Genomic DNA, 14,698 nt, shown 5'->3' on the forward strand with positions numbered 1-14,698 from the left:
TGGAGCAGGGCTGGACACATGACAAGCACTGAACGAAGCTGCACACAACACAAGGATGTGCTGTGTAAGAGCAGGCTGGCTCCTGGAACATCTTTTCTGCTCTTGATTCTCTTTGAGAAAGATGTGAGGCTGTTTCCCAGGAAAGATGTGAGCACACAGACAAGCCAAACAGCCCGAGAGAGGCGAGAGAGGTTGTGAGGTCTCTGGTCTCATTACACATCAGATGTCGGGCTTGTGAGCGTCCACTCACCTGCTGACCCTCCGCTGTTCAGGACAGCACCTGCAGCTTCAACCCCGTCTTTGTCTGGTTGTTATTGCTGGAACCGACACCTCGGTGCAGGCAGTGCCTATCATATCCATGTCAGGGACTGCCCACTGGTCCTTTTCTCCAGAAAGAAGAGGGGAGTGCATGGCAGTGGTACACAGCAACATTAATACAGTAACATTAACACAGTACACGTGTTTCCTGCAGGGCCCTGTCCTGGGAGCAGTTGTACTTCCTTTAGTGAGTTCTGGTGTAGTCTGCCTGGGCAGTACTGTGCCCAGAGAATACTGGCAGCAGCCAGGCCATGTACTCATTCCATCCTTCCCTGCAAAACTGCTAGATACCAATGCCAGCCATGTGATGGGCACAGTTGCTTGTCATCATCAATTCATTTAACAAATGTGTGTTGCATGTTGTTCAAGGTGGCAGGCTCTGCTCTAGTCTCTGGGTCCCCTTCCACTCTCCTGAGGGAGGCTGAAACCGTGTCATAGAGGGCTGCAGTGTCTGGAGAGGGGCAGGGGTGGGAGGGATGGTATCTACGTGAGGGACTCGGAGGCGACCCCCCTGCTTGGGTGCAGGGGCAGGAGCTCCCAGCCTGGGATTTGGAAGCTGACCTGGAGGAGAGGGGGGAGCATACAGGGATGGGCAGTCACCCTCACCTGCAGGAGGTGGGAGATGTGGCTCACAAGGGTTGGAGTTTTGGGGGACCCTTTCTGTAGTCCACCATCGTGACGGCCTCTGGACACCCAGTCCTTGTCCTGGAGGATGCCTGGTTCAGCCCCTCAGGCTGAGGTGAGGAATACAGGCTCCTTTGGCTTCACTTACGTCATGGGGGGCGGTGTTTACGACCACCCCCTGCAGGCCGGGCCTCTGAGTGGGTCCTGTATCACGGCTCTCTGTCTTCCACCAGGGCCTGCAAGGTGAACGAGGGGAAAAGGGAAAGCCAGGAGAGAAGGTAGGTACCGTCTATACCCGGTTTCATGAGAGAAGGGGGTAGCTGGGGCCCCAACCTGCGCGTGCTGCTGTGTGTACACATACATACAGGTGCACACCTGCATGAGTGTCCGTGTGTCTTGGATGAAGGCAGATGTAGGAAGTGTGTCCATCTCCCCCTCTACATGTCAGCTGTGTGAGGGAGGCCCTGGTCCCTGCGCCTGCAGGGCCACGGTCCTTGCCAGGGCGAGGGCAGAGAGATATCCAGCTCAGAGAAGTTTGAGGTGAGTCCTGGATGGAAATGAATGGCAGTGAATTTGCGTCTCGCTTCCTGGTCCTGTGACTTCTCCTGGTTGTGGGCAGAAGTGGGGTGCTGGTGGTGACAGCAGTGGCATGGGTGGCCCGCATTTGGGTGTCAGCTCAGGTTCTCAGGGTTGATCGCACAGAAGCCGACTCCTCTGAGTGTCAGGGTGTAACAGGAACTCTGCAGTCACATTCATGCATGTGTGTTGATGCCAGGAGCTACTCAGGGTTCAGATGGGTGCCACCCTTCCCAGCAATGGCTGGGACCATTGTTTGCGTTCCTGAAGGCCCCCTACCCTGAGCCATGTCACACCTTTCAGAGGTGGCTCTGTCCTATCTTCCCACCCTACTTTGTTTTTAAAGATTTATTTGAGAGAGTTACAGAGACACACAGAATGCGAGGTCTTCCTTCTGCCGATTCACTCCCTAGATGGCCACACTGGCCTAGGCTGAACAGGTAGACGCCAGCAGCTTCAGTGTGGGTCTCCTGCGTGGAAGGCAGGGGCCCATGCCAGCAGTGTGGGTCTCCTGCGTGGAAGGCAGGGGCCCACGCCCCTGGGACATCCTCTGCTATTCTCCGTAAGCCATTGCATTAGCAGGGGACTTGATCAGAAGTGAAGCGGGGGCTGACGTGGTGATGCAGCCAGTCAGTCCTCTATGGTAATGCTGGTGTCCCATATGGGCATCGATCCAACCCAACTGCTCCACTCCTGATCCTGCTCCCTGCTAGTAGCCCAGAAAGGCAGCAAAGAATGGGCCAAGGTGTTTGGTCCGTGAGCCCGTGTGTGGGACGTGAAAGAATCTCCTGGCTTCCAGCTTTGGATCCACCCAGCCCTGGCAGTCTCAACCATTTGGAGAGTGAATCAGTGGATGTAAGTTCTCTTTCCATCTCTCTGTGTAACACTGACTTTCAAGTAAAATAAATAAATAAATCTTGACAAAAGTAGGAGAGCAGCCAGGTCATGAGCTGTGCCCTATGGGATGCTAACCCTGCAGGCCATAGCTCTACCCACGCGCCACCGTGGCACTCCTTCTCCTAGAACTGTAGAGCTGTTTGGTTTTGAAGCCATTTTCTTTTATTTCAGTGTATCTGGGAAGTCAGCATCCCGATGTTGAGTGCCAGCCTGGGGCAGATGTTCTGTAGGATTCACCCTGGGAGGCCTGATACCTTTCATCCAGTTCCACGGGCTCTGGGCGGTGTGTCTGCTGGTCTGCTCTGTGCTGCTACTGCAGAATGGCAGGACTGAGCGAATGGATGCCCCGCCTTCCCCACTCTGTAAACAACGTGTAGCCCACGTACCCGTCCCCTGGTGGGGATGGTGCAGTTAGGGCCAGGTTGCTGCTCCGCGGGACTTTTTCGCATAGCTGTAGCCTGGTTAAATTCCCTCAGGGTTCTTTGTCTTGGCACAGGTCAGATCACTGGTCCAGAAACGGAGCTCGTCTGTGACTCTGAAGCTCTGTCATTGGTCGCTCATATGACAGAGAGGCAGGGGCTGGTGTTAGGTGTGTTTGCTTAGTCTCCATGTTTTGAGCTTTAATAGGTAAAACTTTCACACAATGCCTCCCCCGCCCCCCACCCTGTCATTAGGAGTGGCAGCTGTCTAGGCCTTGGCGGGTTTTGAGGGGTCTGCAGCTATCTCCTCACTTGTATCCCCTCTCTGTGGCTGCTTCCCTGCCCACTGTGGGGCTGTGAGGGACGTACCTGGAATCGGGTGGGCCCTGGAAAGCTGGCTGTCCTGCCTCAAGCTCACAGGGAGGCAAGTGAGATGAGGAAGCAGAAGAGGGCGTGTGCAGTGCATCCCTGGCACAGACACCTACTTCTGGTTCCTCTTGTGTTCTAAGAGGCTTCTGTGCGCATGTGCAATGCCCTGGCTCGGCTGCTTGCCCCCAAGGGATGCTGGCAGCTTGGTAGAACCCTTCGGTAGATGCTGCATTCCTGCCTGGAGGCTGTGTGATCCATCTGGTCCGGACTCGGGACCATTAGGGAAGACTCTTGCTTGCACAGCCAGGGAGTCTGAGATGGGAGCACACCGGCTTGCTGTGACAGAAAGGAGAGCAGGGCCCCAGGTTACTCCTTGTGGGCAGGCTCTCCCTGCTTTGAGGGGTCACAGGGAATGCAGGCTGATTCGCTCTTCCTGGAGTCCCTGGGAGTGGGCACTGTTGGGTCCTGTGCCCAGCATGGGCTTCATGATGCCCAGCTCACAAGACTGCCCCCTCTCCCCTCTTGATGGTCCTGGGCTCATCCTTCTTGGAGCCCAGGCTGTTACAGGTGAGAGTCCCATGCTGACAGAGGGCATGGTGTCCTTGCAGAGTGGCCGTGAACTCCCTTGGGAGGGAGAGTGTGCCTCATTCATCTGCTTGTGTTGAGGCCCACCATGTGGTTGGAATACAACAAGGGCTCACTCAGGTGTGTTCTGGTGGGAACCATCGCATTGCTAACTGGGGACGCGTGCTGGTTCATTTCCGAGTGTCATGGCACTCCAGGTCCACAGGGACTGTGTGACATGCCTGACGCAGGTGCTTCCCTTGAAAGCTTATGTATCTGCACACCCTTGCTTAACCCACAAGTTCAAAGTTATTATGAGGATTTGGGGTCCATGTCAGAGGTCATGAAATTAGCAAGGGAAGAAGAGGACTTACCTAAATCTCCCCCCACACACTTTTCCTGCCACCTGTGCTGCCTCCTGATGCTCAGCAACAGCAAAGAGGCTCCCAGAGCAGCTTCTGGCTGAGCAAGGAAGCTGGTGCCAGTGGCCCTGGACGGCCCTGTCTGACCTTGAGGAGCAAGAAGACCACGTAGGGAACAGGGTGGGCAACGGAGCGATGCCTATGAAGAGGGTGCTAGGAGGCTGTGTGGTGAGCGGTGCATGTAGGAGGAGGCTGGGTGAGGGTCAGGAGGCTGTCACTGGAGGAGGAGCTGGAGGGACCCCAATCTGCCCTGCTTCCTGGGGCCACAAGTTGGCACTACAGACGACTTCTTGGTTTCTAAAGTCATGGTGATGGTAGATGAGGTCTGTCCTGTGCATGTGCAAAAAGAGGGAGAGACACCTCCACAGCCCCCTCCCACAATAAATGTCAGACCAGCAGCAACTATCAGAAATGAATATCAAGGACAGGCAGGAAAAAAAAAGTTTTAGGCTTTAAGTGGAGCGCAGGCTCCCCCTGCTGTCAGAGAGTGATAACTGCAGCCAGTGGACCTGCAAGCGGACCCCTGGGCCTGGCTTAGCACTCAGCACCAGGGGAGCAAGGCCAGCTGCACTGTGGTTTTGTGCACACCCACCCCCGGTTCATACAGGACACGATGACCAGGGGAGCCTCCTGGAGCTGTAATCCATCCCGTTCTCCAGCCCAGAGAGGCAGCTGAACCCAGAGTGGGCAGCCTCTGAGTGATGGCAGCTCACCCAGGTGTGGATGGATTAGAGCATGGGTGAGGGGCTCTTGTTTCAGCTCTGATCCTTCTCCCCACTTCTGCTCTTCCCACCCATCTTGCTGGTCCCAATTTGTCCTCGCTTCCCATGCTCTGTGCCTTGGTTCTGGTTCTGCTTAACCAACGTGGACTGTACGAACTGTCCCTCCTGCGTGCGGTTTCCCTACCCTGCTCCTCACAGCAGCTTTTTTGGATACATAGAAGATGCATGGATTTCAATCTGTTTTGCTCCCAAAATGAACTTGATTTTTTTAAATGTTTGGTTTCCACTGATTGTTTTTTTTTTAAACCTTATGATGGCCACCTAGCTGTAGGTGGGGAAAACAAGGCACGAGCACTTCCTGTCTTGAGGTTGTCCAACATGCAGGGCTTGGGATTTGAGCTGAATCCCAGGGCTCAGCCCCACTTCATGGTCCCCTCATGGTCCTCCGTCAGTCACCATCCAGACCAGGGCAGGTGTGACAGAGCGGCCCAGTGCCAGGCTGTGCAGTGACTCAGCTCTGGTTCTGCCCTGTTGCTGCCACCTTGGCTGAGCTGGCATGCTGCTGCCTGCACGTCCCCTCTGCCTCTCTCGTCTCTGGATCAATTCATCAATCTCTCTCTCTTTCATTCTCCGGGGTCTTGGCCACTGCCTGCCTCTCTCCCTTTCTGTCTCTGGCTCTGTCCTCCCCCAAACCTCCCCCTCTCCCAGCTTGCTTCCTTCCCTCTCCTGGCCTCTCATTCCCATTTCTCTCTCAGCCCCTGCTGTGGCTCAATGTTTTGGTACCCCTGTATATCTGCATGGTGCCCCTCCATGTGCTGGCTGCTGAGCTGCAGGTCGGAGAAACCTTGGCTGTTGTGCCCACCCCCAACCGCGTCTCGTCCTGCTGGTGCAAAGAAATGAGATACAGGGCACTGGGCAGAGCCCCGTATTTCAGGCAGAATATGGAAGTTGGGCCAGCCGGCATGCCCCTTGCTGTGAGCACTGGAAGTGACAGGGTTCAGGGAAGTGGGGAGCTGCTGCAGGAAGGAGCTCAAGGGCCAGCATGGCGCACCACGGTGGATAACATCAGCACTGTCACACTGGATTCCCACATAGCTCCGGTTGCAGTCCCAGCTGCTCCACTTGCTATCTGGCTTGCTGCTATGTGCCTGGGAAAGCAGCACACATTGCCCAAGTGCTTGGGCCCCTGTACCCACCGGGGAGGAGAGAATTTCCAGGCTTCTGACTTGGGCCTGTTTGAGCTGTAGCCATTGTGGTCACTTGGGGAGTGAACTAGTGGATGAAAGATCACCAGCTCTGTCTGTCTTGCTTTCTGTAACACACTATTTCAAATGAATGGAGAGATCTTAAACAAAACAGAGACCACTAGACTGGAAGTTAGTGGTGACCTCATCATGTGACGCTGCCCTTGGCATGTCCTCAGGCTATGGGGGTTTCTGATCTATGTATGTGGGTGCTATGCATCCTTCAGCCACCACAGGGAGCAAGGTAAGGCTCCAATGGGCCGCCCAGGGGCCCCTGTTCAGACTTGGTGGGGTCAGAGAAGCAGATGGCAACTGGGAGTCAGGACCGTTGGTGCTGGTGCCCAGCCGGGGCCGTATGGCTTTGCATCCCAAACCTCACCTTGTTGACTTGCTCTAAGCCCTCAAACTGGTCGTGCCTACAGGGTTTGGAAAAGAGATGACAGACTCGGGTGACTGTCTCCAAGCCCCCGAGTGTAAGGAAGAGTTCTTTTGGAAAGGTAAAGTTAACAGAGGGGTGGGTTGGGGGAGTGAATTTTTCATCTACTGGTTTACTCCCCATTGGCCACAGGCTGAAGCCAGGAGCCAGGAGCTTCCTCCAGGTTTCCTACTTGGATGCAGGGGCCCAAGGACTTGGGTCATTTTCCACTGTTTTGCCAGGTCCATTAGCATGGAGGTGGTTTGGGAATAGAGTAGCCAGGGCTTGAACTGGTGCCCATGGAGAAGCCAGTGTCACAGGTGGCAGCTTTATCCACTATGCCCAAGCAATACCCCCAGTAAACTTTCTAATAGTCACAGATCACTGATATTGCATTAGCATACAATTCTGGACAATTCCTGAAAGACAGAGTTGCGTATGATGAAGGTCACAGATGCCACATGTAGCACCCCAGAGGCAGTGGTGATGCTGAGGCAGTTGTGGGGTGACCCTAGTGCCAACCACCCTGTGTCATGAGGTCACCAGCGATACCTGGGTACTCTGTACTGGGGCTGTCTGAATCAACTGGTCCCCCCTAGTGGCCTGCCTGACGTGGGCAGCATCCTTCACTGCCTTAGCTAAGGGAGAGACCCAGGCCCCAGGGAGCTGGCGGTTTCTGGGAGTAGAGAGGGTCCCAGCTAACCCTGGGATGGGGAGGGCTGGGGCACACAGAGGCAGCATCCAGGGAATCCTTCCCGAGACCAGATCAGCAACCACAGGCAGAGGACCCAGACATTGCAGGCACTGGTTGAGAAATGCCTTCCCATGCCTCGGTCCTGGGTTGTCTCCATCCATGGTGCAGAGGCAATGAGTGCTTCCAAACGCTGGGAGAAGCAGGTGCTCAGATGTAATGAATGAATACATGGATGACGTGTAATGTGCACCGCAGTGTGCTAAGCCGCATGATGGACTGAATCCCCCCATTCCTTTTCCCATGTGTAATTCTCACGATGAGCTGTGACGTGAGGCTATGAGGTGTGGTTCAAAATGTTCACTGCACAGCCATCAGTTAGACACATGTGTGAAATGAAAGCAGGATATAACTAGGATATCTCTGACCTTTGGCCTCTGTTCCTTGACCTTCATCACACATCGACTCCATTGCTGAGGGATGAGTGTGTGTGTGTGTGTGTGTGTGTGTGTGTGTGTGTGTGTGTGTGTGTGTCCCGCCTGCATTTGTTTGCCTGAAGCAGGCATTGTTGAACTCTCAGGCAGTTAGCACACCCCTGCCCTCCCTCCCATGACAGTGGCCCCCGGATGTTCAGTCAGCTCTGCCTGTGGTTACCCCTCAGTCTTTCTTCATTACTTTGATTTCCTTCTCTTGCCAGGGGGAGCGAGGCCTGGATGGATTCCCTGGGAAGCCTGGAGAAGCCGGAGAGCAGGTAGGTGGGTGAAGGTGCAGGTGGGCTGGTGTTGGCCAGAGACAAGAATGGCTTGCCCGGACACTAAGCTCTGCAGAGCCTGACCCCAGCTTGCTCTCTGCTCAGCTGGGGGCTTAGTGATTGGATCCTAGCTGTCTGGCCAGATGTGACCTCGTGAAACTCTAGAGTCAGAGGGTCCCAGCAAAGGTCCCCTTAGAGTCCTTGAGTTGTGGGTTGGGTTGCCGTGCAGGCTGTCATAGTGTGCACTTGTCCACTGTGATCTGTGTGCAGAAGCATCTGTAGTAGCCACATGCTCAGAGTGCAGGTTTAGATTCAGCTCAGTGCTTGCTGGAATACATCCGGTGTGGAGACAGCCTGACCCAGGGCCCCCTACTCACACATTGCTGCCACACGGAGAAGGCTTCCTTCTGTGTCGGGACATGGGTGAGGAGGGGTGCTTCAGTGTGCCCCTCTCTGACTCCAGCATTCAGGGTCCTGGGTCTCCCTGGGGCAATGCTGGTGCAGCCTGCAGCTGGGCTGCCTTTCCCACTACCTGAACAGCCATCCCTCCGGATGCCCATGACCGCATCAGGGTTCACCAGCTGCACCCCTGGGCTCCAAGACAGATCTGTTATGTATTGGCTGCTCATACTTCTTGCCATGGTCTCTCTGCCCTCCCGTCACCGAGCAGTGGGCTCCTTGCTCTCTCGGAGTGTGCCCTTGAGTCCCAGCATGGCTGTGCAGAGGAAGCCTCCATAGGTGAGGAAGCACTTTCTAGAAAGTCTGGCCTGAGTGTGGACCTCTGCTTTTTCAGAAGAGCCAAGCCCACACTCAGGCCACAATTGTCCTGTGCCCTGTTTCTTACCCACCATTGAGTACCACAGTGTCCCTCATAACTCCCCTAACCCACCCTGCTTTCTTCCCCCAGGGAAGACCTGGCCTTCCTGGTGTGGCAGGGCCCCCGGGAGAGAAGGTAAGCCACGTTGAGCAGCTGTAGCCCAGGCAGGGGTCACCACTGAATCCATCAGGCCCCGACGGAGGGTCCTGGGCTGGGGATCTGGACACACTGAGCTCCCAGCAGGTGCTGAGCTGAGCGTTGGAAACTCAGATGATATCTCTACCTGTCCTGCTTTATTGTGTTTGCTTACCTTTAAGATTAAGATTTCACCACAAGAGAACCCAAGCCCCCATTGCATGACATGCACCTTAAACGCTTGTCGGTCTCGGGAACCCATCCAAACATCATCTCACCAGTCCTTGCTCCTCACGTCTCTGACATTCTGAGATTGAGAAAAGAAAGCAGAGAAATACCTCTGAAAATCACTAGGTCTCTCAAACAGCGTTCCATTTGTATCTCAGCATTTTGGTCCCCAGTTTTTGGGACCTCTTCAACAAGGCGTAACTGAATACATTGTTGCCTGGAATCTCTGTGCCTCAATCTAACTGCAGGATAGATCTTTGCCAATTGCTACATTCTTGTTAGAATAGATGTGGGAACTCCAAGGCAGTCAGGGTGCTGGAGAAGGAGAAGGTGTGATGCTGACTAGGATACCGCCAGTCAGGCCTGCTCTTGGTGCACTCTGGACAGGCCCCTGCGAAGACAGTCCCTGGACACGAGGTTGGAGGTCACTGGGCAGCGATACACCTCTGCCAGGAGCAGGGTGCTCTGCCCCGGCTGCTGCTTGGAGCTGCTTGCTGTGGTGTTGAGGTGAAGGTCATTGTCTTGGCTCTCGCTCATTCCCAGCACTGGCTCAGAATAAAGGAGAAGCATAAGGCCTTCCTGGTTCTGCCTGCAGGGAGACAGGCACACAGAATAAATAAGTAAACTGCCCAGGCCAGACACTGCCCAGCCAAGGAGTGAGGCCTGGAGGCTTCCACACACCGCCCTCAGTGAACTCATCTCTCTGTGCAGGTATTCTGAGAGTGTTCAGGTTTGCAGTGCAGTATAACTCGGTGTCAGGATCTAAGTACTTCTTGGCAGTCTCTTGGCAGAGCTTGTGAGCTTCCTAAAGAAGTTCATTTCAGCTTGTTAAGAGGGAAGCTTCTTGGAGTGTGTATGTGTGCAACAGCTCTGCTGCCCGTGTGTGCATGTGCACAAAGCTGTGTGTGCATGTCTGCACGTGTGTATGCACATGGCCATGAGTGCATCTGTGTGTGTGTGCACACAGCTGTGTGTGCATGTCTGCACGTGTGTGTGTGCACATGGTCATGAGAGCATCTGTGTGTGCACACAGCTGTGTGTGAATGTCTGCATGTGTGGGAAGACGAGTTGTAATCCCCTAAGTGCAGTGGGAGATGGCAGGCGTACTCTGAGTCACTCATCTTGAGTCTGGAACCTGCAGATTTCAGATGTCTTTGTATGTATTCAGTGACTCCTTGCTGAGCCATTCAATGACACTGTGCCTAAGTGCATGCTCCCAAGCCAGGCTCTCAATTAAGGAGCATGTCCCCAGTCCATTCTGTGAGACCCTTTGCTCTAAGCAGTCTCCTTGATTTATCTGCAGTGGAATATAGAGCTAGAGGTTTTTCTATTGCCACAATAAACAAATACCCCCATCTGAAACCAGCATATTGGTTGTGCCCCAGGAGACCGGGTCAAGCCTCAGCTGTCATAACTCAGGTGAAGCAAGTCTTCTGCATATAATGAATGAAAGGGGAGCTTGTGGTTATTCATGTGATAAATGTGCATTGACTGTAACCCACATGTAACATGCCAGAAGTATCATTGCTATTCCTTGCTGTACCTAACATAGGACCTGCTGCAAGCAGGTGGTTGCTGACGGCTGCCTAGAAGCAGCAGATGGTTGTGGTGATCCTGAGCCATTCACAGAACACCTGCCAGTTCTAGGAGATAGGGTGGATGTACACAAGAGGAGACAAGATGCCTTGTGATCTCAGTGCAGACACACACCTGACACGGAAGAGCTGTAAATACTTCAAGGAGCGAGCCAAGGCATGATGACCATGTTGTAATGAAGCACAGAGAAGGAAGTAGAGCCTGGGATTACAAGAACCAGAAAAGCCTTTAATAGGTGGGGCCAACAGAAAAAGGTGGCGTTGAACGACTGTATTAAACTTCATGTTATTTCTGTGCAGGGTGAGGTGGGACCTGCAGGACCTCCTGGAGTCCCGGGCTCTGTGGTAAGTTACAAAGAGTTAGAATCATGGCCTCATATGGGAAGATAGAATTGAATGGTCGGAATAATTTTCTAACAATAAACCATAACTCTTCTAGTGATGCAGATTAGATAGACTTTTCGCACCAAAACAAGAGATAAAATCCATGAAGGGTCAGAAACCATTACTTTATAGAACACTCTGGGAATGCTCTCCCTGGGTTCAAGAGAGGTTGGTTTGTCGAGTAAATGCCACTGCTTCCACTGATGCCTGCTTTATGTCACAGGTGCAGAGAGAAGGCCTGAAGGGAGAGCAGGTAAATGGATGAGTCCTTTTCTTTGGGGGATTTAGGCTGTATCTGAGGCAGAAAGACCACAGCCCTGGGGTTGAGCTTTCAGAAACGTGTGCAGTTGACTCTCTGACAGGAATGTAAAGTCCCACGTCCATTCCTCTTGGGAACTTCAGAAGAAAATGTGACTTCAGGAGTTGTGTCTAATGCATGCTTGTGTTTCCAGGGAGCTCCAGGACCAAGAGGGCACCCAGGTCCACCTGGGCCACCAGGAGCTCCGGTAAGTCATCCCCTCACTGCCCAGAGGTTTGGACACCTCTTGGTCTAGAACTTGGTAATGGCTCCTATTTTTGAGCATGGTACCATCTTAGAGGCTGAGTGGCAGGAGCTGTTGTTATGTCCGTTCCTACACAGAACACTGAGTATTGAGGACAGGATGTGGGAGCAGATCATGCAGCTTCCAGGCATGGGTTGATGCCTAAGCAGCCCACCTCCAGAGACCCCAGCCCCAAATACGCCAAGGTCAGGCTCCCAGATGTGCTGCCTGGTATTATTGTATTTTTTCAGATATGGTGGAGTAAATACATTGGGCTCTTGAATGTGGAATTCCTCCGAATACACATTCTCCATTCCCTTGTCTCTGACTTACACTGACTTTGTAGAGGCCTAGAACAGTTTATCCTTTGATGTCTCTCAGTTCAGAATGTAGTAATGTCTAAAGAACTGTTGGAGAAGAGCCCACTTGGAGAGGCCCTGGAATATTCTATGATATCAGATCGATTCCTAAGAATAATTAAAAAAAAAAACCAAAAAAATAGGAAACCCACAGGAGTCCCTGCATAAGGCCACTCTTCAAGCAACATAATGCTTCCTCTTTCAAGACTGTGTATTTTATTAAAGTGTATAAAATAATAATTACATTCATAATCAGAATTGCTTTAAGCCACTGAGGCCTATGCCTGATGAATAAGCATATATAGTGTTTTTTTTTTGAGAGGCTAAAGTCATCATAAATGTTTAATTCCAGTATAGTTGAAGAACAGATACACATAAAGCATTTTGAGTTAATAAAGCAACCTTCTGTCTCTGTAACCTGTGCTAATCCTGTCTTCACCAGAAGCAAACTGATCACTATTTCTGTTAACTGTTGAGAGATTTTAAACCAGGCCATGCAATAGATGCACTGCTCTCTCCATAATTCCATATGTGTATTTATTTCAGACTCATTATTGGCGAGTATTGAATAGTATGACTGAATATGTTAACGTATGCATGTGCAGTGTGCTGAGGCGAGGTGGTTATTTTTCAGCTGTTGCCCATGAATACATTGGTTTAGGTGCACTGAGAGGTTTGCACACAGGCATACTTCTATTGAGAGGCAGACTAGGACTTGAAATCCAGATCAGTCCGACCATCCAGACCATGCTGCTTACATGTCTGGGTGTCCTGGCAACAGTTCTTCCTCTCCAGTGTGCCAGAGGGAATCACCACTCAGTGGTCTGGATGCTCCATGGCTCCCACTGAAGAATATGGAGCCCATCAAGCCTTGTGAGGCTGAGCCCCGAGGCAGCCATCCTAGCCTTTTTCTGGGAGATATGTGTAGCATTCACCTTCTATGCATATTTTCTTGTGATCAGTGAGAGAGAGGGAGGAAGCAGCAGCCTCAAGAACATGTGGCTTCCCATGTGACATCAAGGGAAATACCAAGGCTAAAGACGTAGGAATGCACCAGTCCCATTGCTTACTGAAAAAAACAATTACAAGCAGACATTTCTAATTTCCAGATGAGCAACGGGAATCCCTGTGTTGCTCTGCTCTGTTACACAAGACGTGGGGAAAAATCTTGATTCTCTTACATGCTAATAGCAGGTCCCTCAACCCGGCTGGTCAGAAGCTGTCCATGGTGCTGAAAGTGTCCTCCAGGCTGGGTGCTCCTCATGGAATGGGATTTAGTTGACCTGGTCTTTTCCTTAGACAGGATTCGAACATGAAACAACCTAGGTACAGACGATGTCAAAAGTGGACTTGTGATGAGAGGTTTGACTGTTACACTAGCTCTTCCATCTCTGAATCTGATGAGTTTATCACGTGGTAGAAACTTGACACTTGCTTGTAGGAACATCGCTCCATAACATGCATTCAGGGGTGCAGCAGTGGGACCTGACTGCAATGTGAGTTTCTTCATAAACTGTGGAATTATCTTGGGATTAGGAGCCATGGCATCTGGTTTCATGTCCCAGTTCTCCCACCATGAACTTTTAATTTCTCAGATCATCATCACCATCTCCAAGTGCTCTGGGGCTTCTGCGACCTAATATACAAAGCAGTGCTTTCTCAAGCTCTCCTGAGCCCTCACTGATACTGTTATTTCTTTTTTTTGACTTCCCAGTATTACTTAGCTCAAAACTTTCCCCAGAGTAGCTCCCTAAATATTCATTGAGTTGAATGAAATTGAGAAGCTGACTTCAGTAACTTCTGTTGAGAATGGAAAATTTTGAGTTTGTGTTCAACAATCCCAGAGAGAGGAAAATATTTCCCATTCTCTAAATGGAAACTGTGGGCAGTGTTCTCCATCCAGATGCTGGCCTCTCGTCATTTCCCCAATGTGAGACGGACTGGCGCGGTTTTACTGGTGTCTTGCTGAGCAGCTAAAGGGCTGGCTGAGCTGATCAATGCCAGGTTTTTGTTGTTGCTTAAAGAAAACTCATTCCCGCTGGGTCTTACTGTGTGTCCTGAGATCCAAATTTTCCTTGTAAAGAAGGGAATTCATACCTTTTGCTATAGCATTTTCTGTATTCATTTGTTCATTTGTTCAGGAGAATGAAAGATATTAGATCTAAGTCACTTCATACTTATGCAAGATTGGAAACAATAGCTACTGTGATAATCATGTTTATGGAAGATGAAGAAGTTAAATACCCTGAATGAGTTTCTGGCCAGAATTCACTTAAGCATGGTGGCAGGGTTACAACAAAAGCTGAGGGTTTTAATGACTCCCCTTCCTGGCCAAGGGCTATGTGATTTCATTTGGGTATAAATTGGGGTGTTGTCAGAGGATATGGGGGCTGCGTGGCTTTAGAATCCACTTTGCAGGGCCCTCATAACTGCTCAGCGTAGAAGAGCATATCTTTTTTTCCTCTTCAGACCTGAGACAAGTGGAGTTCTGCAAGGCCACGTGACTTGCAGGGGTCATGCAGTAGACACAAAGGAAGGGTGAGGAGGCAGGGTTTGAGTTAGGCCGGTGTCACCTCATCCTGCATCGAGGTCCCCTATTTAATTGAAATTGATCTTCCCTGGACAG

At 51.7% G+C, this 14,698-nt stretch overlaps 1 protein-coding gene across 1 annotated transcript in view; it reads left to right on the plus strand.

The window, feature by feature from the left end:
• The window catches only part of COL22A1 (collagen type XXII alpha 1 chain), a 199,795-nt gene that overhangs the window by 66,303 nt on the left and 118,794 nt on the right, over positions 1–14,698 (plus strand). Inside the window, exons 16-21 of the mRNA XM_040988507.1 lie at positions 1,176–1,220; positions 7,959–8,012; positions 8,920–8,964; positions 11,088–11,132; positions 11,395–11,424; positions 11,624–11,677. Of these exons, the coding sequence (XP_040844441.1) occupies positions 1,176–1,220; positions 7,959–8,012; positions 8,920–8,964; positions 11,088–11,132; positions 11,395–11,424; positions 11,624–11,677 (273 nt within the window). The remainder of the gene's footprint in view (positions 1–1,175; positions 1,221–7,958; positions 8,013–8,919; positions 8,965–11,087; positions 11,133–11,394; positions 11,425–11,623; positions 11,678–14,698) is intronic.

The sequence above is a fragment of the Ochotona curzoniae genome, unplaced genomic scaffold (assembly GCF_017591425.1).
Source record: "Ochotona curzoniae isolate NIBS_2020 unplaced genomic scaffold, NIBS_Ocur_1.0 contig_4895, whole genome shotgun sequence".
Classification (NCBI taxonomy): domain Eukaryota; kingdom Metazoa; phylum Chordata; class Mammalia; order Lagomorpha; family Ochotonidae; genus Ochotona; species Ochotona curzoniae.